Consider the following 26,038-nt stretch of genomic DNA (forward strand, 5'->3'; position numbering starts at 1 on the left):
CCTCGCTCCCGGGACCTCGGGGAAGAAGCAGAGGGTCGGAGCGCCTCACCGCTTGCAAGTAGCGGAGACGGCCCTTCCGGTAGCGATACGGCCCCCTGTCTATCCGCCTGCTGCCATTCCCCGTTGTGGGAATTGATAATCCCACGACCCGCTCATGAGCCCCGGCGACAACGACACCCCGTTCTCCCCCCGTGCGGTCAGACCCAAGTCTGGCCTGAGCCATGGTTGATTGGCCACCCCCCATAGCCAGACAACCCCTATCTCCCACCCCTCTCCCTAACCCTATAAAAAATTTTGATAAAAAAGTAATCAGAGGCCTTCTATTAGATTTGCATTGACAGCCCCTGCCCCTGCCCAGCCAAGTGGTTGCCAATCTATCTTCTACATAGGAATCATAGTTTCTCTTCTTTTCCAAAAGTAAATTTGAAGAGGAAAAATAAAACATAATTTATTACACTGCAAAAATTAGAACTACTAATTAGTGTATAATTATCATTAGTAAATGCACTTTTCTACTGGAATTAATGGCAAAATTCCAGTTGCTTATCATATTTACTACTTACTTGGCATTATGTTTTGTAAGTGTAGATGTTTTGTTTTACATGCTATATACACATTTTAAAGATTTAATTTTAACTCAATTAAGTTTGCATTTATAATCCTGTAGTTATGTTTCATCCTAAGACTTATTGTATAATTGTATTAAAGAAGATAGAAACTAATACAAACTAGTATAAAATGAGAGGAGGAAGAGGAAGAGGATCAAAGGAAAAAAATAAAAGTGCAATAAAGGAAAAAAGTAAAAGAAATATAGAAATGAAAGAAAACAGATACAAAAAAGTAATTGATTAATGTTCTTTATAGCAGTTATAATACAATTATAAATTTACCTCTTAGTCTATAGTTACAATATAACTCTGTTGTTTCTATAAACTGTTCTGCCTAATCATTGAAACCATAGATCAGCAGCCCTCAACCTTTTGGGCAGCAGGGATTGGTTCTGCGGAGAGACGTTTTTCTGCAGACTGGAGGGGTTGTAGTTTTGTGTGCTGCCTACATCCTGCAGACAAGACTTCACTTGTTTGCACTGCCTGGTTTCTGGCATGCTGCAGCCTGGTGCTGCTCCACAGACTGGGGACTGGGGACCCCTGCCACAGATCATATATTCATTTTTTTCTGTTTCACACAAAACGTCCATCAGGCTTTTCCAGTTAGCAATACATGTAGATATTGTCTTTTCTCTGATCAAGCCAATTGGCCAGCTCAGCAATTTATTAACCAACCATTCCTCGATTATAGTTAGTGCCAAAACTTTCCATCTTTGTGCATACAATTTTTGCATTGTCACAGTAGTCATCATGTAGAAAAACAAAATTACATCTGTCTAAATTCCCCCCCTCCCCCAACTGTTTGACCATCAATCCCAAAAGAAAAGCCTCTGGTTTCAATTGCACATATTTAAAGTCCTTTGAATCACTGTATGTAATAGAATCCAAAAATTTCTAGCTTTTTTACATGTCCATCAAACATAATAAAATATTGCAGCTGACAGTTTCAACACAGATTTAAAGTGCCTTTTTAACTTCTGGACAATTTCTCTGGTGACGCATACTATTGATACATAATTTTATAAAAAATTCTCTTTAAGATTATAACATAATGTAAATTTCAATCCTTTCAGCTGCATATTTCCCACTGTTCCATCTATACATTATAATCACAATTTCAGTCCACTTTCACTTATATTCTGCTTCAAATTTCAATAAATGTTTACACAATTTTAGCACTTACATGTTCATCATTTGTCCACAATTCTATTTCAAACTCAGTCTTGCAATGTTCACATATGTTTTGAAGAGCTTTCCATCTTCTTAATTTATTTCATCTCTTCTTTTATCTTTACAATCTTTCATTCTTTTTCAAAAGCTGTCAATTTAGTATCAAGTGATTCCAATTTATTGTCATTTACACAAATAATTTTTGAAGTAAATCTTATGCAATTCCTTTCTTTGCAGGTTGCTTTAAGAATTCTTCTCTCCATTCTTGCATTTTTATGGCAATTGCCATTATGATGTTATAATTCAGCATTAAAAGTTTTAAAAGGCAATGAAGAAAGAAAAGCCCTTTTTTCCTATTTTATCTTCCTGTTCCTTTAATACATTTGTCTCTAATAGCACTCTGCAGTTTCAATCAGCATCACCGTCTGGCTCATATTTATCTTTTGTTTTAAAATCCAACTGTCATACTCTTTAATAATAAACAAAGAACATTTTTTTTATAAAAGTCCACTTTGTTTCTCTTAATTCTAGTTTATTTAAAAATACTGTCATCGAAGAAATAATCTTTCAAAATAACTGTTCCATTAATCCATTTTTAAAATTTTTTTCATCGACTTGTTAAGGTTTTGGTTAAAGGTTTTTAAATCTTAAAAATCTTTTTTTGTCTATTCCTTTGTAAACCAGAAAAAAACTTATCAAATGGAACCTTATACTGTCATTCAGAAAAATCTCTCTTTGGCTGTAAATTAATTACATCAGAAATGTTTAAGAAATGAGGGACTTATGAACTTTGTACCTATATAAACTACATGAAGGTTGTGGGTTTGCTAAAAGTCCTTGGCTTCTGGCTGCTTAGTTCACAACTAACTGCAAAAATTTCAGTTCCTGCAGTCTACTCATGAGGAACAGTTGTCTGGAGTGCAGGTGAATGATTTCAAGATCTCTTCTTTTTCCAGAGAGACTTTGCTGGCCAGAATTCATCATCTGGCTGCTGATGTCCATCATAATCTCATCCCTGATTCTTCGGGAATAACTGGTTTGCAACCAGAAGTTCTAGAAAAAGGGCTTTCTAATAAGTGACTAAACAAACCGAATTGGTTAGGGATTTGGAAAGTAACAAACTGAAGACATTTTTTAATAGAACTGCTTTCCCATTAAAATCCAATAAATGAAGTAGAACAAATGCACATAAAATTCTGGAATAATTTGTCGGCTTACTGGTAAGTATTTCAGATTCTGATCTCCCACTTCAGAAAACATATGGCACCTCTCTATTTTACAATCTGATTGTCAGCTCCAATGTCTTTGTTAATACCTCCTTGGTACTAAGCTTTTTTTATTTGCCATCCAACTAATTTTTTTTCAGATTCTTTTAATTAAAAAGAACAAATAAATGGAAAGGTAATATACTGATAGCAAAACCAATAGCAGTTCCCTGCATCAATGCTCTAAAGAGGCAAGAATGCCTCTGAGCCTCTCATAGGTCCCAAACTATTATTAAAAAATAAAAATATATTTGTTCAGCAGTGGAAGATTTTTTTTTAAAAAAAATCCCAATGTACCCAGAAAAAACGGAAAACAAGCACAGAAGGGAAATTCTTAGGTACGAAGCAGATGGAGAAACAAGTTGTTTCCCAATGGTGATCCTTGTCTTTAGTTTCTAGTTTTAGATATGAATATACCCGAGACTCACATTTTCAAGATTATTGTACATGTATGTATGTATGTATGTATGTATGTATGTATATATGTATGTATGTATAAATCCTCACTGGACTTACAATTGCACCCTCCAACAAGTAGACTTATCAGAAAATAAGACGATATTCCTCACTAAACATGGTTACCTTCAGGTTGCACATATAATATAAATGTATATTTTCAATAAATCCAGTAATATCACTTTTATTGAAAAAAAATATTACTAGTGAAATATTTCCCCTAATTTTTGTAAGGCTTCCAAGACTCTTTTGGAGGAACTTTGTTATGGGAGAAATGCCAGGTCTACAGGAGAGGGAAGAAGATCCATTGCCCAAACAGCTGTTTCTGTCGTCAGTAGCTGTAGCTCTAAAGATGTTTGTTGTTTTTGTTGTTCAGTTACTTTCAACTCTTCATGACCTCATGGACATCATTTACCAGGACTGCCAACTGGATATAACTACTATTTTAAGAAAAGCATTGTAGATTGTTGATAATCACTGTGCATCACAACTATTTGTTTACATATTTTTAGCAAAAGAGTCCTGGCAACAAGCCATTTTCTTTCTTTTCTGTTTGGATTACTATAGTTTAAGCAATTCAGTACAAAAAGTTTGAAGCCTAGAAAACTGGAATCAGAATTTGCTTAAATTTTCTTAAATTTTAAATTTTTTAAACATTATTAATGTTTTATAGTAATTTTGTTAAACACTCCTATTAAAACAATAAACACTAACACAAACTAAGAAAAACAAAATATCAAAAAGAAAAAAAGAAAATGAAAAATAGAAAAAGAAAAGAAAAGAAAAATCAATTTTAAAATAAATATATAATTTATGTAAAATATAAATATATTTTAAATTAAGCATAAAAAGTCTACCAAATGTTTTGAGTTCAGCAATGGTGAAAGAATATTAGCCCAACCCGCTCTAAGCTAAAATAGAGGATATGCAAAAATCTGCCCCCTCTCAAGTGAGAAGTATAATTTTAGAGACAATCTTGGTAACCTGGGCTACATATGTAAGCTAGTAGAAAAACTAGTATATAGTTAGCAAACCTTTTTGTGAAACTATCTGTTATTTCTGCAGTAATAAAATCTTCCCTGGTAATTATTTTTTCTCTCCAGCAGCTATTAGTAAAAGATGCACATGTCATTCTTCCACTAAGTAACATGGCATCTTAGTTCCCCTCTATAAAAGCCTAATTGCAAACTAAAATCGCCCAACTTGATTAAACAGACTAAATCTGTGCTAGAAATTCCAAATCAGGAAGAAAGTGGTTTGGGGTGATGGAATCTCCATTGAGTTCTATATGCTAAAAACCAGGGCTTTTCTTTCTCATAGAACGCTCAGAACGGAATTCTGGCACCTTTTTTGGATGGAACCTTGTAGGGTAGGCAAGGCGGGTTGTATGACATGTGTGAGTTCCGGCACCTTTTTCTTTTACAAAAAAAGCACTGCTAAAAATTATTTGGGGTAGTGGCATTTGCAGCCTATCGCTGCTTTGATCAGAGTGAAGAAAGCCGTGCTGAGTTACAAGCTCCACCACTTTGCCTTTGTGTGTGATAAAAGGAGAAAAGGGACAAGGCTTCCATCATGATATTGCAACCCTGCTTATTTCATTCTAGCCCTCCCATTGTCTTCTTCTCCTCCCTTGCAATGATGCTGATTAGGACCCTGCTATACTTTGATTGTGGAGTAATTCAGCTGCATTTATTATAATCTAGACAGAAATATATTGGTTTCAAAAAAAAAAAGATAAAACAATTAGTAAATATAATGATCAGAGATGCACAGAAGATGGCCTTAATGTAACATCTAATTGTTAACTGTTACAACTATTGTTTTATCCTTAAAACCATTTGGTTATACATAGACTTTGATCTTATATTCATTATAAGGGGTGGAGCTATACCTATCATTATTTATGATGCATTACACAAATCTGGAATGCTGATTTTTAGGATTAAGCTCTAAATGCACTTTAAAAGAGAGAAATGCCACTACAATGTAGTTATGATATATACCCAAGTTAAATTTATTTATTTATTCATTCATTCATTCATTCATTTCATTCATTCACTCATCCAATTTCTATAGCTGCCCATCTCAACCAATGGGTCCTTACAATTCCAAAACTGAAAAGAAAAAGGAAGCAATACAAACCTTTAAAATCAATAGAAACATCCAAAATATACACAGCAGCCATTAGCCAATTAACTATAAAGCTAAGAAATGGGACCCTTAATATATTTAGTGTCCCGGGCTGAGGAACATAGCCAAGTTTCTAAATCTTTATGGAAGGCTAACAGAGTCGGAAGCATTATAATCTCCCAAAGGAGGATATTCCAGAGAGCAGGAGCCACTATGGAAAAGGCCTGTCTTCTAATTTATGCCAGCCAACACACTATGGCCCATCCGCACGCTGCCTTATCTGCTACATTGAGTTGGACAGTAGAGACTCTTAGAAAAAGGCAGTTCCTCAGGTATTCCTAATACGTGAATACGCACAAGTATTTTTAAGGGAAAATAACATTTTATAACAATAAGTGAAAGAATGCATAGAATCTTATGTCTTAATGACTTTTCATTAAAAAAAACCAAAACAAAGGTACTTACTTGGCTTCCAACGCCAGTGCAATTATTCCTGCAGCCATAGGTGCAGAAGCTGATGTCCCTGTATGACTGTCTGTACAACGCTGTCTGAGGTCTGTAGTGATCTGGGGAGGTGGGGAAATGTATGATTAAGAATAACATTGCCGCAGACAACTCAAAAGTTTATTTTGTTGAAATAATTTATACGCATGTGAAACTTTATTATTATTCAATGGGATAACTTTTTTTTAATGCCGGTTTTAGTTCTCTAAAGCATGTGGATATTCAAAAATCATTTGCCTCCCAGAATGCTGTAGTAATGAAATGTCTGGCAACAGTCCCATATTACCTTTATGAGACACTTAGTTAGATGATTTGACACTTGGCATTTTATGGTAGTGCTGCAAGCAGAATTAAATTCCAATCTGATATAAATTTTATTCTTTCAGTGGCAAGAGTAGCAGACTCTTGAATAACAGAAGGAGGCACTCTGAATACATTTCTGCCTCAACCAAGGCTGCTTGTATGACAGCAGCTCTTGCAGACGCTCACAACTGAGTACAAATGTACTATTGTACATGCATTGGCTTCCACTTGAGTTGACATAATCAGGGTCCTTCCTCATGTAGGAGCTCACACAGTTTCTGCCCTGTGGATATTTATGCTGTAGGTCTAAAGCAGGGGTGGGGAACCTTGGCTCTTTTATGACTTGTGGACTTCAACTCCCGGCTGGCTCAGGAATTCTGGGAGATGAAGTCCACAAGTCATAAAAGAGCCAAGGTTCCCCACCCCTGCTCTAGAGGAATCCAAATTACATGTACAATGTCAATTGGGCATCTTTAAAGTATTTACATGATGAGGGTACTGGATGTCTGAAACTTGAGTTTCAACAAAATCCTGTGCTCTGTATAAATAATTGCTGAGGGAATGGGACCTTAGCCTTTTAAAGTTATGCCAGAATCCCATTCTGAAAGTGGATGGGGCAAGGATAAATACTTGGGTCAGGCCAGAAAAAGTAAAGCTTTATATTACATATATTTACTCTGATTACTCCCCATTATTTATTTTCCTAAATTTTCCCTATATATTCTGTTAAAACATGTCATTATCTAATACAAAGGCTTTTTAAACCCACAAAAGCACCCCACTTTATAATAGCATTTTAATACATGTTTAATACATGTTTTATCTTCAATATAACTACTGCTACAGCTACATAAAAGTAGAAAGTATTAACATATGCATTAGAATTGAGTACTATGAAAGGTTTCCTTCCTGATTAAGCTTGCAAAGCATTGGAAATTAAGTATTAATTGGAAATTAGGTGTGAAAGATTGAAATTGTATATAAGCCATCTTCCATCCAGTTTAAACAAAAATATAAGCTGAAAATGTAAAACTTTGTAAACATATCCAAACATATTTATAATTTGTAAATATATCAAAACTACCAGTGTGTAGTTATACCAATTAGAAAATAAATATTAAATTACAATTATCAAAATATAAAAGAAACATATGCTGCATACATTAGAACTGAATGTACTTCATCCATAGGAAAGTACATCAGAAATCAACATAAGAAAAAAGAATAATGAGTTTTTGTAACTATAGCCTCAGGACACAATCTACAAAGCTGCTAAAACATGAAATATAAATTAGTGGAATATAAGTTGGAACAATAAAGGCTACTGCCGGTAAATGATAAATGTAACTGCCAGGAAAAGAATTAATAGAATGCCAAAAGGGAGTTTCCGGTTTGCCATTGTGGCCGCCGCAGCTGCTGGAAGTTGTGCTCCATCTTCCGTGTTCAGTTTTGCTCCGCTGGGGGACCCTGGAAAGGGCCGAGTCACCCTGTAGGGGCAACAAGCGAGGGGACCCCCCACTTGATCACGGGAGGGTGGTAGCCCTTCCATTCGATCCGGGCAGCCCTCCAAACTGGCGGATGAATGACTGGCCAAAGAAATATGGCTCGTCACTAGGCTGCAGACAGCCAAAGACAAACTTACCACCAGGCACTTCTAAAGTAGTGTGGATGAGACTGGGTGAGATCTGAACCTCTCTTCAATCCCAAGTATTTTCTTTTCCTGTAAAAGCTGCCCAAAGCATCTTCCCCCTTGTGAGAGGGAAGTGAACTTCTATCCCACCCTCTAAGAATAGCAGCGACTGACTATCTCGGGGAGTTAAAACACTGAAAGAATAGCCTTAATCTAACTGGATTTATATGCTTCTAAAATTTGGAGACCAAAAGATTTCTTATCTTTACTGAAGACTTTGGTCTTTATTTACAAAAAAGAAATAAAATTGGAAAAAAGGATTATAAAAAATTTGGAAAAATGGCAATGGTGACATCTTGTGACCAAGTTTGATATTACAACTTGTTATTGTCTGAAGGAGACTTGGCTTGAAGCCCAGAATACAGAGAAAACTCTTTCAACCTTGACAAATACCAGCTGTGAGAAGCTCAGCTGTGTCCTATACCTAGTTATAAAGCTATTTTCATTCTCTGACTTTAAAGCCCTCAACTTAACACACCATCAAGAGAATATGGATGAAGACCAGGAACAGATTCTTTTTATGTTGAAAGCAATACTGTACATGAAACAATTCTTTCAGCTTCTGATGAAATAAGATGCTACAGAAAAGAACAAGAACCCAAATTTTGATTACAATTAAGGAATCAACTACTCAGAAGATAACAGAAGTGGAACAATTAAATACTATGATAGAGGATTCAACTGACCAACAAATACAATCAATGGAAAATCCAGAAAACGGACTGACAACACTGAAAATGGAAAAGACTTTTTATATAAACCAGAAGAAATTTGAGGAGCAAGAAGAACAGTCCGAAGGGAAGACACACAGATCATGACAACTATGGGGATTTGGAATAATAGAGAGATGATTCATTAGCCCTTTCAAAAAATTGGTGACTGGATGGTCTCTCTTATTTCAAATAATATATATAACAACAGAGGGAGATCTATTTGATGACTTCAAAGCACTGACATGGAAGGCCAGCTGGCAAAGGAAGAAAGCTAGAATAAGGCTAAAGAAAATTGGGCTTTTGATTTATTAGAGAGGATTTTATATTACTAGTTAAAATAGAATATACTCAAATAGACAAGATGTGTATTTTGAATACTAGATTTTGTTAATGAATTGAGATAAAAAAACTTTGGTCACTTAAAACTTAGAAGTATAAATATGAAAAGTTAAATTTGAATATTGATGGGAAATTAAAAATTGGGAAAAATGAATAGGATATTGATTGTCTATAAAGATTGAATGTAAAAGTAATTAAGATATGTATAAGCTAAAAATTATTGATAAATGTAATAAGCATGTTTTTACTTGTTGATATAATAAGAACTGTATTAGCTTAAATATGAGACATATGAGACTTAAATATGAGATATTAAGGGAAAAAAGAGGAAGTATTTGATGTTGAAATAAGGGAAATTTTGGTCATTAAATTTAAGACATTTGGAAATTAGTTGAAAATAAGGATGTTATATTGTATTATTAACTAGATGATGCAAGATGGTGGGAAATAGAATATACTATAAGATGTGTATCTTAAATATTAGACTTTGTTATGAATTGAGATAAAAAAAACTTTGGTTACCTAAAACCAGTAAATTATAAATATCAAAAGTTAAATTTAAATATTGATGGAAACTGAAAATTGGGAAAAATAACAGGACATTGATTGTCTATAAAGATTGAATGTAAAAGCAACTAGGATATGTATAAGTTAAAAATTTATTGATAAATGTAATAATGCTATTTTTACTCAGTTGATATAATAAGAACTGTATTAGTTCAAATATGAGACAGTAGATATTAAGGGAAAAAGAGAGGAAATATTTGATGTGGTACCTTGAGATTTGTACTAAAGATTTTTGTATCCTATTGAATTACCGATTAACCCAGCCACCATGTTGCTTTTTAAATACTTAAATGTAAAATTAGAAAATTAATAAAATATTACAAAAAAGCCAAAAAGGTGACATGCATAGGCACTTAGTTTGCTTTGTGCTATAACTTTGAAACCAGAAAAGTATTTTGGGTAGAAGATAGGGGTGGGTAGATGGGAAATGATGCAAAAAGCAAATCCTTGCTTTCCTAACAATTGTTAAATATAAAATAAATACTTATTATGTGCCAAACTTGATAATTTTGTATTTAGGTCTACAGAAGTTGTAAATTAAATATCAGTAACAGTATCACTTTTGTAAACTTGTCAGTGACTTGGCATTAAATAGGACATGTTAAAGCTTTGTGAGTTTGTCTACATTGTGTTTCTTAAAGTTTGATCCTAGAATCTCTGATCATCCACAAGACCTTCTCAGGGGTCTGCAAAGTCAAACTTATTTGCCAGCCTATGCTGAAAAATAATACAATATTAAAATCCCATCAAACAACTGTGATAAGCAGTAACGGCAGTGAATGTGTCAGTATTAATATAAATGTTAACGAAGATAACCTATATTCTTTTGGGCTTCTCCATTATTTTTAAAAGTGGGAAGGGGTCTAGAGAAAAAAAAAGTTTAAGAAGCCATGTAAACAATGTGAAAGAAAATTTGTATAAAATGATGTTGGTATTTAACACCTGATAAACTGACAAATGTGTATATGGGAATGTCAAATAAGTGTTGGAAATGCAACTAATACCTTTTATCATCTCTTGCAAAATGCTAAGAAATATTGGAACAAAATATGTATTTTGACTCAGAAGATACTAAAAAAATCAACATGCAATTAAAACTGAAGCTTTCTCTTTTTAGGTATGATGGATACTAAACTGAAAGAAAACATGGGACTTTGTTCTTATGTATAACCTCAGCAAGACTTCTATTCGCATAGAGGAGGCAAGTCCTAGACTGGAAGTATAAGTTGGGAAATTAATAGAGCTGGCTGAGATGGCAAAACTGACCACTTTGATGAAAAAAAAATTGTCTAGCTTTGTTTCCATTTGGATACTACTTTTGAATATCTTGCTAAAAATAATAGAAACTGATTTTGGTATTTGATGATTAGAAGGCTTCCAATTATAGAAATATTGTGTATTGTTTTCCTTTTGTTTGCTGATTTACATATTATGCTTTTATTTTTTATTTAAATATAGAGTCAGGTTACTTTACTATATATTTGTATCTGTACTGAAGAAAGTTGGAAAGTACTCTTTTTCTATTTTTTTTCATATTTTTTCATTTCTTGTTATAATTCTTGTCCTTGTTTTTCTCTTTTTCTATGTTTTTGTATTATTCTGTATTTGTGGTTTATTTAAATTCAATAAAGTCATATATAAAAAAGAAACACTGTATAGAATTAAATGCTTAAGGTCTATAGGTCCACTGCCCAGAGTCAAAATGTTATAGTGCCTGAAATTGATTTCATATGGCAAACTGACCACTAGGGATGTAGAAAAAATTCGCTGGCTATTTCTGATCTTTATTAAACTGGCTCCAGTGGGAACATTTGGTAGCATACAACAAGTCAATCAACAATAAATGTAGATATGTCCTCTCCTGCTCCTTCATTAAATTAGCATGAAGGAGATTGTTTCATTCCAGTATGCAGTTGGATAGACTCTGACAAGTGTTAATTTTAAAAAAATAAAAATAAAAAAGAAACCCACTAATAAGTTTATATTACATTTATATAATTGATTAATTGAATTTCCTTTTTAAAAATTAAACATAAAATAATGAAGTACTTTTCAGTCATTTAATTTACACAAGGCAGACTTAGAGCCTCTTAGAAATATAAAAAGGAAAAATGGAAACTTGTAGAAGCAACTACTTGCTTTTGAGTTATCAATATTTTGTTTGAGAATATTCCCATTATTTCAGCTAACAAAGTAAATAAACTATTATGATAGAGACAAACATAAGATCAGTAAAAGGCACTCACCAAAAAAATTCTTCCCATCAATCTCTTCTATCACTTAAGCTTCAGCCAAAAAAGTCTCAAATGAAAATCTTGCAGAAACAAAAAATATATCCCAGGCTTATAACTCCTCTGAATTAAGCAAAAGGTTATTGTGCCTCTCCTTATGAAGTGGCTATCACTGAAGATGACCCAGAATGTAGTTGGGTCATAGAATGTAGTTGCCTGTCTGCTGACAGTAGAAGCCAATATAGTGGAGAGATGGTGTTGTTATTTGTTACACTATTACCTTCAAACAAAATTCTCATTGAGGTCAGTTAAAATTGTGCTTTTCCACAGAGACTTTGAAGAAGAGAGCTGCATATTGGGTTAACAGCAATACTAGGGGCTATTCCATTATTTTGCCTTTCTGATGTTGGTTATGCTTTTATGTTGGTTTTATTTATTTTCTTAATATGCTGTGACTATAAGCCGCCTGGAAACTATGGAACTGATGGCATACCTCATATTGTTTATAAATAATAAATAAATGTAGGCCACAATATATGTACCATCTTGAGATACTGATGTTTATATTATACAGATTAATAAGAACAGTAAGATCCAGAATTAGTTTTGAAGAAATATATCAATAGCATACCGGTAATTATTTGTAATTCCCTTTCCTACAAATGTTACACTGAAGCTTTTTTAAAGTTGCCAAATCCTCAGGAGAGGTGGTTTGGACTACATAGGATTGAAGAAGCAGAAAGGGCAAGAAAGTCTTAGTGAGTCAACTGATTTTATTTATATGAACTCTGGATTCAAGTTATATTGCTTGTTAGATTGTTTGTTTTAGCTCAAAGCATCAGAACAACATTATTAATAAAGTTATGAGCATAGTAAGATTAGGCATAATTAGATTTGTGCTGGATTACAGCCATAGACACTGAATTATTATTCACATATTAATCCCATCATCAGTCTTATTTCAATTATTTAAAGAGAGATTTCACTCAGAAAAGGATAACAAAAACTCTCTGAATGGAAATTCTACTTGAGCCATATAAAATATTTTGATGTGAACTGGCCGAACTAATTTTTCTTCTTTAAATCAAAGTTGATTAAATATATCTGCTTTGTATATTATCCCAATTGTCATCTAATCTTTTAAATGATGAGAACCCGGAAGTTGCCTTGTCTGACTCAATACCTGCTCTCTCTCCCCTCATATTTGAATGTCCTGCTTTGCTTCAAGAGCCTTGAAGACCTTCCCCCAGTCCTTGCATGGAAACTTTGGAATTATTTATAGGTAAAGTTGTGTTATAGCTTTTCCCTCCAGATTAATAATTCATCATCCTATCATCTTGAGTGAAATGAACTTATAATTAAGGATTCTGGAGTCAGGTGGTCTCATAATTAGGCATGTGCAAACTATTTTGCCCTTTTTTTCAACCTGAAGTGGCAATTCCAAGTATTCTAAATAAAAAACAAAACATGGAAGTTCTGTTACAGCCTGGTGTTAAATAGCGGGTTCTTTGGTGCAGGAATGAAGACGCAGAAAAGAGTACAGGGTAACTCATCGTTTATTTCGTGTTGTGACTGTACTGGGGAAAATGGTTGCAACCAGCCGCAATATATAGTCTAGCCCCTAGGCGGCAGCCAATAGGTTTGAATCAACCATTGCTGCCTGGAGATAGCCAACTGCAGCACAGGAGACTTGTAGTCTGGGTTGCTGGAGAGCCGTTAGCTGCTCCAGCAACCCACGTGGTGTTTCCAAGAGCCTAGTACATAACACCCCTCCCCTCTTAGATCAGACTATAACACCAATTAGTCTCAACAATTGTCAAGACTCATTATCCAAACACACTAAAGTAAAGTGATAATAATAATACAAATAATAAAAACCCATGTAGGTTACAATGAGATTAAACAACGTCTCAATGAACAGGCTTCACAATTTGCACTATTAGGCAGCTACAACATAGCACTAGTTTCTGTAGTCTAGTGGCAACAGGTTTCACAACAATATATAGCTCTTTATTTTACAACGTAGTCTGAAAGATATGAAGGAGACTTGTGTGCCCTAGAGGAACGTCTCGGAGTTCCCATCACTTTGGTCTACCAGAGTGCATTTGATGCACTCTGGCTGGCCTCTCCAGGTTGGCCCAACCCAGAGTCAGAGTAGGCACAGCAGTTGCTGAAGTTCTGTTGGCTTGCTCCTTCAGGGGATGCATGTTGCACTCTAAAGCTCCCTAGTTCTCCCTCTGGTTCCACCTCAGTTAAGAAGGAGAAGTCCTGGTAGTCCATGTGAGGGCTGGCTTGGCCACAAGTTTGAGGACCTTGGGAGGGACTTATGATGCAGTCCCTGCTTAGTGGCTGTTCTGGAAACCATTTCCTGAGCTGATCAATGTGTTGTCTGACAACGCCCTCCCTCCAACCCCACTTCATAAGATAGGGGTCTGGATGCCTTGGTGATTTGATCAGGAACCCACAGATTCCTATGACCATAGTTCATGGCCCAAACCCAAACGCCCTTGTGCAGCCCCCTTGGGGGTTTTGGTTGAGAGGCTTCTGCTGCCACTCTATCTGGATGCAACCTGTCCTGTTTAGTAATCAAACGCCTCCCCCAATGTAGTTCTGCAGGATTTTTGCCTGTAGCAGTGCAGGGCGTAGAATGCTGGCAGAGTAAAAAAATCTGCCAATCTGTGATGCCAGTCACCTGTGACAATGCGCTTGAGTGCTTCCTTCGTTGTCCTCACCATGCGTTCAGCTTGACCATTAGAAGATGGATGAAAAGGCGCAGATGTTGCATGTCTGATGAGATTAGCTCTAAGAAAGGCCTGAAATTCAGCAGCAGTGAATTGGGCTCCATTGTCTGAGACTAAGACATCTGGCAACCCATGTGTGGCAGAGTTTTCTCAGCACCTGGATGGTCCTATCTGTAGTCATATTAGAAACTGGAATTACTTCCAGCCAATTTGAGTGGTTATCCACTACTATAAGGAAGAGCTGCCCCTGAAAGGTCCCAGCGTAGACCAGGGAGTGTGCATTTGGCATCCTCACAGTAGACTGTTTCTTCGAACTTTGTCAATTTGGCAGGCTGTACAGTTTGAACGGCGCCCCCGGCAGCTTTGTCGGCCATCACCTCATCTTGTGCTTCAGAAAATGTTAAATTTGGCCTAGCAAATAGTCTCTGCTGAAGCGTTCTGTCCCGTAGGCTACAGATGAGCTGGTCTCGTAGTCGCTCTTCTAAATTTGAAAACTTGCATAGGCGTGCAGCCTGCCTTAGGCTCGCTATGAACTCCGATGCTGACTCCCCGGGAAGCTGCACTCTTTGGTCAAACTTGAACCGCCAAGCCATTTCAGACATCTTGGGCTGGAAGTGCCCGGTTAGCCTCTTTTTGAGATCTGCGTAGGAGACCGCTTCGATTGGTGTCAGTGCAAAAAGGTTCTTAGCTAAATCAAAGGTTGCTGGGCCGCACACGCAGAGTAGCGTTGCGGCCTTCAGTCCTTCTTCCGCGATCTGATTGGCTCTGAGGTAGTTTTCTACTTGCTATAATTATGATGGCCATTCCTCCGGGTGTTTCATGTCGAATTCTCGCAGTTTTCCAACCTTCGGCATTCTTTCTTGCTGGTTCCTGCGTTCTTCTCGATCCTGCTTCAGGCTCAGGGAATGAGTCCACTGAGCACGAGGTCACTAGCATAGCTTGCTAGCCGACCTTGGGGGGGGAAATGCCTCTTCTCTCCGGCGTATGCTGCCTTTCCCTCGTAGACTTCAGCTGTTTATTCGGTGAAGCAGGATTCCACCTTTGTCGCCACTGTTAAATAGCAGGTTCTTTGGCACAGGAATGAAGAAGATGCGAAGTTGAGTACAGGGTAACTCATTGTTTATTTCATGCTGGAACTGTACTGAGGGAATGGCTGCAACTAGCCGCAATATATAGTTTAGCCCCTAGGTGGCAGCCAATAGGTTTGAATCAACCATTGCTGCCTGGAGATAGCCAATTGCAGCACAGGAGACTTGTAGTCTGGGTTGCTGGAGAGCCGTTAGCTGCTCCAGCAACCCACGTGGTGTTTGCAAGAGCCCAGTACATAACACCTGGGTCTAGCCACCTTCTTCTAATAACTAATAGGCTTCCTTGCAGAAATTGAAAAGGGACACTTTGGAAGGTGCTATTTCTTTGAGGCAGATAGGTGGCTGCCTGCAAATGCATGTAGATTTATAATAGACAGATGCAGTTGTCATTATAACTGCCAGATTTTTCTGCAAGCAGAATTAGGATTATGCCTGGATGATGTTACCACTCCATCACTAAATAGTAATTTGACACTGTCAAGATTTCAAGAAAACTTTAAAATAAAACTGACCCAACAGTTGCTTGCATGGTTTTGAATTTATTTATCAAATAGATAGCATGGAGTGACTGGACAGGTTTAAATGCATAGTACTGCTCAGTCTAATAGTTTAACTGCACTACTTGAGATTAAGAGAAATCCCACAGAATCGTGTTTTTGCTATTGTTACTCTTATATCAGAGAAATGTGAAGAAAGCTTGGTAGGCTTTATACTCTTCTTGAACATTAGAAACCAAAGCTAGTCTAGGACAGTAGATTAGCATTGATAATAGTTTGGGTAATGAAACATCTGCAAGAAAACAACAAGTTCAGAGAGCACCAAGGATGCCTCATTTCAACCCTGAGCTACAACTATTCTTCTTTATTAATACTAGAAGCCAAAATAATGTTTATACGTTTTACAGGTAACATGCTGTAATCTATAACTAAAATTCATGCAAAGTTACCTTTAGAATCCTTGCATTTTTGGAAATCATTAATTATATTTCAACTGCTTGGATTCTTTAGTCTTATTTATTTAATTAATTTAAAACACAGGAATGATGCTAGGTTGAATTATTTATGGCTTCAGCATGGAACATTTTAAGAAAATCTTATCTAGAAATATTTGAACAATATGTGTTACACTATATCAGGCATGTAAAACACAAGGCCCGGGGCCCGGATCCAGCCCGCAAAGTGGTTTCATGTGGCCCGTGAAGCCATCCTGGAAACAGTGAGGGAACAGCCCCCACTGCCTTGGCCCGGGCCCAGAGACCCTCCTTCTGCCAGAGACCCTCAAATCTGTCCCACTCCTGCCCAGGCCCCCATAGGCACCCTTGATGCGAACAATGTAGAGCTGGCCATGCCCACCCAGTAGGCCATACGCACTCTAGCCATGCCTACCCAGTAGGCCACACCCACCCTGGCCATACCCACCCGGCCCCTTGAGGGCAACCGCAATGCTGATGCGGCCCTCAATGAAATTGAGTTTGACACCCCTGCACTATATCAAGTTTTTGAGTGAATGGAAATTAAAGGGTTGTACAAGAGTAGATTATCAAATATTTTGTCATAAAACCAATACTGCCAAAATACTCTTGAATTCAAGAAGGTAAATTTCATCATGGGAATATTTTTGCTAGAAAAATGAATGACTTCTTCCTTCTTTTACCATTTTTTGAGATTATAGAAAAAAACAAAATTTATATAATTTATCAAAAGAAAAATAAGTAGAAGAAAGCAGATGACAACAGAATAATTACTGGAATGAAGAGTTACCTCAGAATTTGTCTTTAAAATTAATCATCTGAAAACAGCAAGGTTTCCAGGAGAGATGGCTAATATCCCAGATTATTAGAAGAAACGATATATTTTGAAAAATAGCCGATCTTAACTCCTTATTAGCAGCAAGAGACTGAAAAGGAGAAAACATTAAACAAATTTGTATTCATGATGGAAAACTAGGATTGAGAGAGAACAAATGTGTTTTCCCCTCCCTTCAGTTGGAAGATTTTTCTGTATGTTTGTTTCTTGTGCAAGTCAGTTTTTGGTTGAGGATGAAAAATATATTTTTTTAGGAGCAAATCCTTCAAAATATATGTAAAAAATGTCAAGTAACTTTAGGATAAATAACACCTAAAATATATTTACAAAAATAAGTTGTTAATTTTATGAACGTCAATCATGGTGAAAAGACCACATACAATTTTCCTGTCATAGGATTCTCCGCTGCTGTAGGTTGTGGCTAATGTTGATGCACATTCTTCTAGATACCAAGGCTTCCTTCCACTTTCAGCTGTGCTACTGATGGAGATGGTATAGATGCTATTGGTGTAGCCATCACACGAGCAATGATCTTTACTTCTTCCACCATTTCCAGATGCCCACACATAAATGGAGCCCAAGTTGTTTCTGCCCTATTTGAAATAAATTAAACAAATATTAAAATTAGAAGCAGATAATAAGTTGTAATAGCTCTTTTTGGTAATTTAATTTGGATAAAATATTTTATTTGTAATTTAAATTCATCCTGTAAAGTAGCAAATATAGGTTATAATACTCTCCCATTTTAAGTCCTTGTTGCTAATAATTGCTGGCCCAAAAAGGTTATGAAACTATCAGTGAATAAATTGTTTTTCCTGAAGTATCTGGAACAATGCTGGCAGGTGATGAGAAATGACAAAAACCAGAGTAGAGTATAATCCCATGTTCGGGCCTATACTGTGGCAGTAAAAGCAGTGAACCATCAATACCTGTCAGACTAAGTTTTGTACACATCGGTGTGGATGCTCTAGTACTCTGCTTCTTTCCTCCCCGCCCCCGCTTTTTAATGAAACTATGATGGAATAATAATTCATTGATTGGGTATTAGACAACACCAATATGCTGTGGATATCATTTTACACTTGGTTGTAAAACAAACAGGAGATGCAGCGGCAAGCCTAAATGCTGCCTAGAGACTGTGAGGAATAAAAGGGGGCAAAACAGATTATGAAGAATTCACAGCAAGATGAGGTTACTATTAGTTCAGAAGTCTTACAGTACCATAGAAGTTCCATCTAAAACTCTTGATGAGTAGCACTTTCCCCGAAGGAGGTATTATGTAGTCTAAAATCATGGCTTCTTTTGAAACAACAGGTGGGAGACATGTCCAGGAGCACCTTTGGCTAATTTTTGCAGGTCTGCCAGTTATACTTAACTTTATCCCAAATCAGGAGGCACTGAAGATAGTGACTCACTTCATCTCTCTTTTATGTGTGGCTTAATTTTGCATGAGGCTGCCCTTGAAGATGACTCAGAAACAGCAATTTTTACAAAATGCAGAAACCTGATTTATTGCCTTTAGGGTCATCTTGTGCAGGTAGTATATGCCTGACCCATCTTGTCTAGCAGGAAAATGATCCAGGTGCCCAGCTTGAGAAAAACTTGGGTGCTTAGTACACAGATAATCACATTTCCAGGATACTTTATATATTGTGCAAAATTTGTATATACATATCCAAAAATATTTTCATTTACTCACTATATTGTTTTGTAAATTTCAGCAGGATTCTTCAAACCCAAAGATATTGTTGAAAAAGATGCAATATATATATTTGTCTCTATCAAATTTATTTGAAAACTGTGGGACAGTATATTTTGAAAATATACCTTGATCCCTTTTTAATGCCAAATTGACACTATGATATAAGCCATATCTCAAAATTGATTAAAAATTGATATTATGAATATCTGAATGGATGTTGGGATCTTTTATATTAATAAAACTAGTGGATGATAATGATGAATTTTTGTCATTTTCTTTGTTAAAAGATAAATAACATTTGTCAGTTGCTACTAAAAGGGACGCAGTTGCTACTAAGGAACATGGTGGTTCAGTGGGTTAGGACGCTGAGCTTGTTGATCAGAAGGTCGGCAGTTTGGCGGGTCAAATCCGAAGTGCTGACAGTGAGCGCCTGTTACTCGTCCCAGCTTCTGCCAACCTAGCAGTTCGAAAGCACGTAAAAATGCAAGTAGAAAAATAGGGACCACTACGGTGGGAAGGTAACAGCGTTCCGTGCGCTTTTGGTGTCTAGTCATGCCAGCCACATGACCACGGAGATGTCCTTGGACAAGCGCTGGTTCTTTGGCTTTGAAACAGAGATGAGGAGTCAGAAACGACTAGCACGCATGTGCGGGAGAACCTTTACCTTTACCTTTACTAAAAGGTAGTATTTACAGTTATTTATTTGACATCTTGATTTGGGCCAGCAACATTTCATCTCAAAGTTAGCTTATGAAATTCTGAGTCCAAAAAGTCAACAAACAGTCTTTATAAATACCAGTTATTCATATATCAATGTGATCTGTTATTTGATAAGAAATGTGAGACCCTCATTTTGTCTTAAAAAAGCAAAATGTTTAAACTTCAATACTAAAGAGTTATTGGATCTTAGATTACAAGTTATACAAAAAAATATTTCCAACGTATTGAAGCTCAGAGTATTTGTACAGAAGAATAAACAACTGTATTATTGGAGGTGCAACCAAAATAACACTTTGTTAAATCATAAGTTTTTGCAGTGTTCTAAAGTCACAATTTTTTATTTTTTATTTAATCCCATTTATATCCTGCCCTTCTCCGAAGACTCAGGGCGGCTTACAATCTAAAGCACAAATCAATGTGCTTAGCAATAGGGGAAGAAATATAATAATTAGATATATTAATTTGACTTCGAAACAAATCAAAGTAATATTTTCAAATGCACATAATCTGTCGAACTATATAACCACAACGGTTATATAGGTTGTGAAGGTTGACTGCTAGTCAATGGTAATAGATTTTTGTGTCTTTATTATTGCCAAGAAATTAATTTTAAAGATTGGAAAGATACATTTATGGCTCCAATTACCCAGTAGGTTCCATATCATATATTACTTGCATCCTACAAACAAGCTGCCTATAGATATAGATTATGTATGAACAATTAAAATGAAATATGATTATCTTTTGTTGAAGTGTTAAAAATTCATCCTCCCTCCTCCACTCTGAGAAGTCATATATACAATTTCAATCACTTTAGTCTAGTGATTAAGCCACCACACTAGAAACTGCTTTAACCACAAAAGCCAGCTGGTTGAGTTTGGTCCACTCACTCAACCCATTATTTTAGACTTAGGCCACAAACAGGTTGATCAATTTCTGTGCAACCAATGGATCAACAGTCAGCTGAGCTGAAAAAAAGAGCCGTATCTGCACTAGTAGGAAAATAATGATGAATATGAAAAAAGTATACACACACATGAACACACAATTTGTGTGTGTGTGTATCTATCTATTGTATGCCCCTCTCTCTCTCCTACACACACACACACACACACATACACACACAATTATATCTACATATCAGCATTAATCTGAACTAGTAGGAAAATGATGAAGATGAAAAAAGTATACACATGAACACACACACATTTGTGTGTGTGTATCTATCGTCTGTCCCCCCTGTATATATTCATTTATATCTACATATCAGTGTTGTTTTTAATATATATTATATTATACATAATGTATTGTTATAATATATAAAATATAAATTAGTATAATTTATTTAATAAAACAGGATATATTAATTAAATAAATTAAAAGATACTATTTTTTTGAAAGCAGAATGTTTCATTTGAAATGAGCAGACATTTTAGAACAGGGGTGTCAAACTGCCAGCCCGCGGGCTGGACGGAAGCCACGCCCACCCCATTCCGGCAATGGCAAAACTGTCCAGATACGTTGCATGACGTCACGTGACGTCGCGACTTTGACATGTCTGTTTTAGAGTACTACATTGTTCTGCATTTTTCAACAAAACTTTGTTTAATCCATGTCAGCTGTATTGAGTCTGATCCCTAAGATTTAAAAATATACAGCATGCATTGAATCAAAACTCTTTAGTTATATTTATTCCAAAGTTAGGCAGTACTTACAAATTATTGCTTTTTTCCTGCTATTATTTTAATTTTCCAGATTGTATCTAGATATTGTTGGGATCTAGGAATGTTCCAGGGAACCATGTTAATACACAAGTAGCTATCTGATGAATTGTCCCCTTTTCTCTGTCTGTTCCTCAAGGGTGATTGGGCATTCTCTGAGCTTGGGAAATTCTATGCCATATCTAAGGCTAAAGCATCAGGATTGTAAAGCAAATTTTATTCAATGATGTTAAACATTTACAAGCTGAATTTCAACTACCACAAAGGAAATCTGTTTTCTTTTCAAATTGTAAATTCCATTTTTAATGTCATTTTAATAACCCTTCATTTGGAAATGTATATAAATTGATTCATACTGTGTTTTTCCCCTGATTTTGCCAATCTTGTCAGAAGAAATCTTCTAAATGTTATTAAGCAAAGGCATTTTTATATAGATTCCAACTTCAACCTAAATGCCATCTATAACTTTTCTTTGCAAATATAGCATTAAATATAGCATTAAAGTGATAAATAAAATATAATTATCAAAATTTTGACTTCCACTGTGTTTAATATCTACGATTAATCTCTATGGATTGCAGTTTTGTTAATATCAAACTATCTGTGGTTGCCCATTGCTCTTCCATTCTAATCGCTACAGATCACTGTTTCTGTCTTCCTATATATTTTGTGCCACATAAACTTAAGTCTTTTCTTCCAAACAATTTTGTCTTTTTTGAACCAATTAAAAAAAAGATAAAGAGGAGAAAAATAACTGAAGAAAGATTCATTAATTACACTTACTTGCAACTTGTCTGTCAGTCATATAAATGTTGATGCTGACTTAGGAAAGGCTTTAATTTTCTTCAGAGAAATTTAATGAAAAGTAAATATTTTTGAAGAAAATATTCTTAATTTTCTGTCATCAACATATAAATCTTTGTAACTAAACTCTCAGTGGGCTATAACTGTTTACAGGATCAGTCTTAAGCGTATATTATAATCCTTTGGAATTGGAGTTTGTCTCATTTATTAATATATATATTTTAGCTCTGTGTTGGCCAAACACTTTAGAGGAAAGAAAGTGTATGAGATGAAGAAGACTTTTCTATTGTTTTACTTCCTTACAAAATTCTTGACAAATCAGTTTACCCAATATAGTCTGTTTTTCTTTTCTTTCTTTTTTCTCAACAACCACTGGCTTTTAACCATTAATGTTTGGAACAGCTGCAATGAATCTTCTAGGGATTCTGAATTAGATACCTCATAAGTCATACAGAACTCAGAATATTAGTCCTCCCAACCTTAGTCTCTATTATTGCACAGCATCATTGTTTTTTAATCCTGACCCCAGTGTTATTTGCCTCCAGATACTTGTAATACAAAAATAGGCTTTGGAACTTTGTAGATGAAGTTTCAAAGAAATTGCATGAATTCTTCTATTTAAGATGCAATTTTATTTATAGATTTTTTTAAAAAAATCTTCAGAGTAAAAAAATGTTTAAAAACTTATCAACTTATATAAGCTATTTCTAGTCTGGATTTTCAAATGAATAATAAAGAATCGTAACTGATTGCATCATTTGGAACAGGCAAAGTAGCTACAACTATTCCCTAAAGAGATATAATTAGCATTTAATTTTCAAACATAGCAAAAACAAAACAAAACAATAAAGGCTGCTGGCTGAAACAAAAGTCAGTGCATGTATACACTCTGAACTTTCACTTTTACAGCTATTTTAGTTGCTTAATCTCCATTTTTCAAGGAGAAATATCCTAAATGTTTCTACCACCTGAAATATATTTTGAGACCCTAACCCAGGGGTAGGCAACCTTGGCTCTTTTATGACTCGTGGACTTCAACTCCCAGAATTCCTGAGGAGCCAGGAATTCTGGGAGTTGAAGTCCACGAGTCATAAAAGAGCCAAGGTTGCCTACCCCTGCCTTAACCCAGCCCTGAGAAATGCCGCCTCAAGCACTGTGTCACAGCCAGCTACCCCAGTGCCACAGTGGGAAGCAGCAGTTACCACCACATTAATGCCCAATGAACTTTTTGGCTCCTATCCAGTTCACTAAAAAGAAAGATACCCTGACTACAAGAAGGCAGTGAATGTGCCAATCAAGGAAAAAAAAAATCCAATATCTAACTTCTTTTGCAGATTTTATCTTCCCTTCTTTATAATTCTGAAAAGGATTTGCCATGAAACATCTGTGCAATAATTCACAACAATGAATGCCTAACATTTTCACTATGAAGTCCTCTGTTCAACCTGATTTGGAAAACTCAGTAACTGTTTTAGATTCCCAGAATCTGGTGGATTTTATTCTTTGATTTGGCTAAATATAGAAATAGAGACTATTCTTCAATAAATCTTTTACAATTAAATTATCCTGCCTCGTTTATAGAATTTTACAGGATTTCAGAACATCTTGCACATGTTTCCCACTGCTTCTCATTTCTTTTTCTCTTTCCACAAAAAATCCATTAGAGAAAAAAATGGGAATTTCTGCATAAACAACACATTTAGCTGATGGTACTAGGCACTGTTCATCTGAGAACACCCAATATAAAATTATCTTGCAAAAATAGAATGGCAAATAAACCAACACTCGCAGGTATTAGAAGTATTTTTCATAATATATAATCCCTTGAACTAATCATTAAGATATTTCAGTGGAATCTTTATCCTACATTTGCTTCCTTTTGTTCTAATTCAATTCTACATCTTCAGACATACAAGTTTACTTCCTTCCCCAATAAATATTAAATAACATAAAATGCCTGGATGAACTAAATCAAAAACAATTTAGCTCAGTGTCAGATTTCCAACAGAGGTCACCACATGCCTCAGAAAACATGATGATTTAAGTTAATAATTCTCTTACACTCTTACTTCCCAATAGCTTTCTTAATTAATTACTTTCTTAATTAATTACTAATTAATAGTATTGAGAAGCATTATATCTTTGAGCTTGAGTTATTTTTCAGTTATTCAGTTATGTTCATCTCACTGATAATCTAGCCAAATTTATACTGTTCATAAACACAACAATGTTTAAGCACACTTCTGTAAACCTCAAATATGCAGAAGTGACCCCTATAAAGAAAGAAAGATGTAACAACAGGCCTCAAATATTTTAATTATGACTACATAAGCTTAAATATTTTCTAAATGTTGACAGAAAATGTTGAATGGGAGAAAAAAAAGAAGTATAATAACTTAAAAGGACAGAAGAAAGGAGATCTACATTTTTAAAAAGTGAGATTGTTAATGTCATTGTTCACACTGAGAAGTTATTTTTAAAAGCAATTTGGATAAAAAAAGAACAACCAATAGAAATAAATGAAAACGTCCAATGCATCTGGGATTAAGTGCCCTATCTCCAAAAATAAATTGGAAATGGGAAGAGGAAAAATTCAGTAGATTGGGAAATGGAAAGCAGCGGCTTGAAACTGAGCAAAAATGCTCCACAATTAAACTTTTTTCTCCTATATCATTCTATGCTGCCAAAATGTCATCATCTACACACAAGGAGGAGAATAACATACCTGGGAAAACAACTACCGGTAAGCAAACATGTATATTGTACTAGCCACTGAGCATAGTAAAATATTTTTCTAAAACACTATTGGAACAATTATACAGGAAACCTAGATTTTAAGTTTAGGAGCAATTTTTAAAATTTTGACTGAATTTGCAGAAATTAAAAAAGAAAACATGAGAAGACACTATTAATAAAAACAAAACGGAGCTTCACTGACCTATCATCCAGCCAAGTTCTTCCCTCGATAATCTCTATTACTTTTAGATCACACTGGAAACATGTTTTCCATTTTGTTGCTCATTCAGGTTATTTCCATAGAGACCTTTTTGATAAGTTAGTTACTGCTTCAGTGGGGTAATTTGTCTTGTTTAGCTCTACCTCCTTTCCTCATGATGCTGTCTTATGCTTTACGTGGGCTGTGATTTAGACAGCCCTCAACCCCATTGTTTTTAATACTGATCTTATTGATCTTAATGCTCAAGTACTGAGAGATGGGGCCTCTCCCTTGTGATAGAATCAGGAAGGGAAGAGGGAAAAGTAGAGCATTACAGATCCTTGGAACTGTCAGATAAACGTTGTCCGTTAGAAATTTTTGGCTTGCTTGAATGGGAGAAGGTAGTGGCATTTGAACCTTCCCTCTCCTGTACAGTATACACAATTCATTTGTCCTCTGATCTATATTTTATTTATTTTTATTTTAATTCCATTTATATCCCGCCCTTCTCCGAAGACTCAGGGCGGCTTACAAGCTTAGCAGTAG

At 35.5% G+C, this 26,038-nt stretch overlaps 1 protein-coding gene across 1 annotated transcript in view; it reads right to left on the reverse strand.

The window, feature by feature from the left end:
• The window catches only part of PCSK5 (proprotein convertase subtilisin/kexin type 5), a gene marked incomplete at both ends in the record, with an annotated part of 222,828 nt that overhangs the window by 92,016 nt on the left and 104,774 nt on the right, over positions 1-26,038 (reverse strand). Inside the window, 2 exons of the mRNA XM_081318873.1 lie at positions 6,095-6,195; positions 17,991-18,203. Of these exons, the coding sequence (XP_081174999.1) occupies positions 6,095-6,195; positions 17,991-18,203 (314 nt within the window). The remainder of the gene's footprint in view (positions 1-6,094; positions 6,196-17,990; positions 18,204-26,038) is intronic.

This window comes from Vipera berus, assembly GCF_964194415.1.
Source record: "Vipera berus genome assembly, chromosome: 2".
Taxonomy (NCBI): domain Eukaryota; kingdom Metazoa; phylum Chordata; class Lepidosauria; order Squamata; family Viperidae; genus Vipera; species Vipera berus.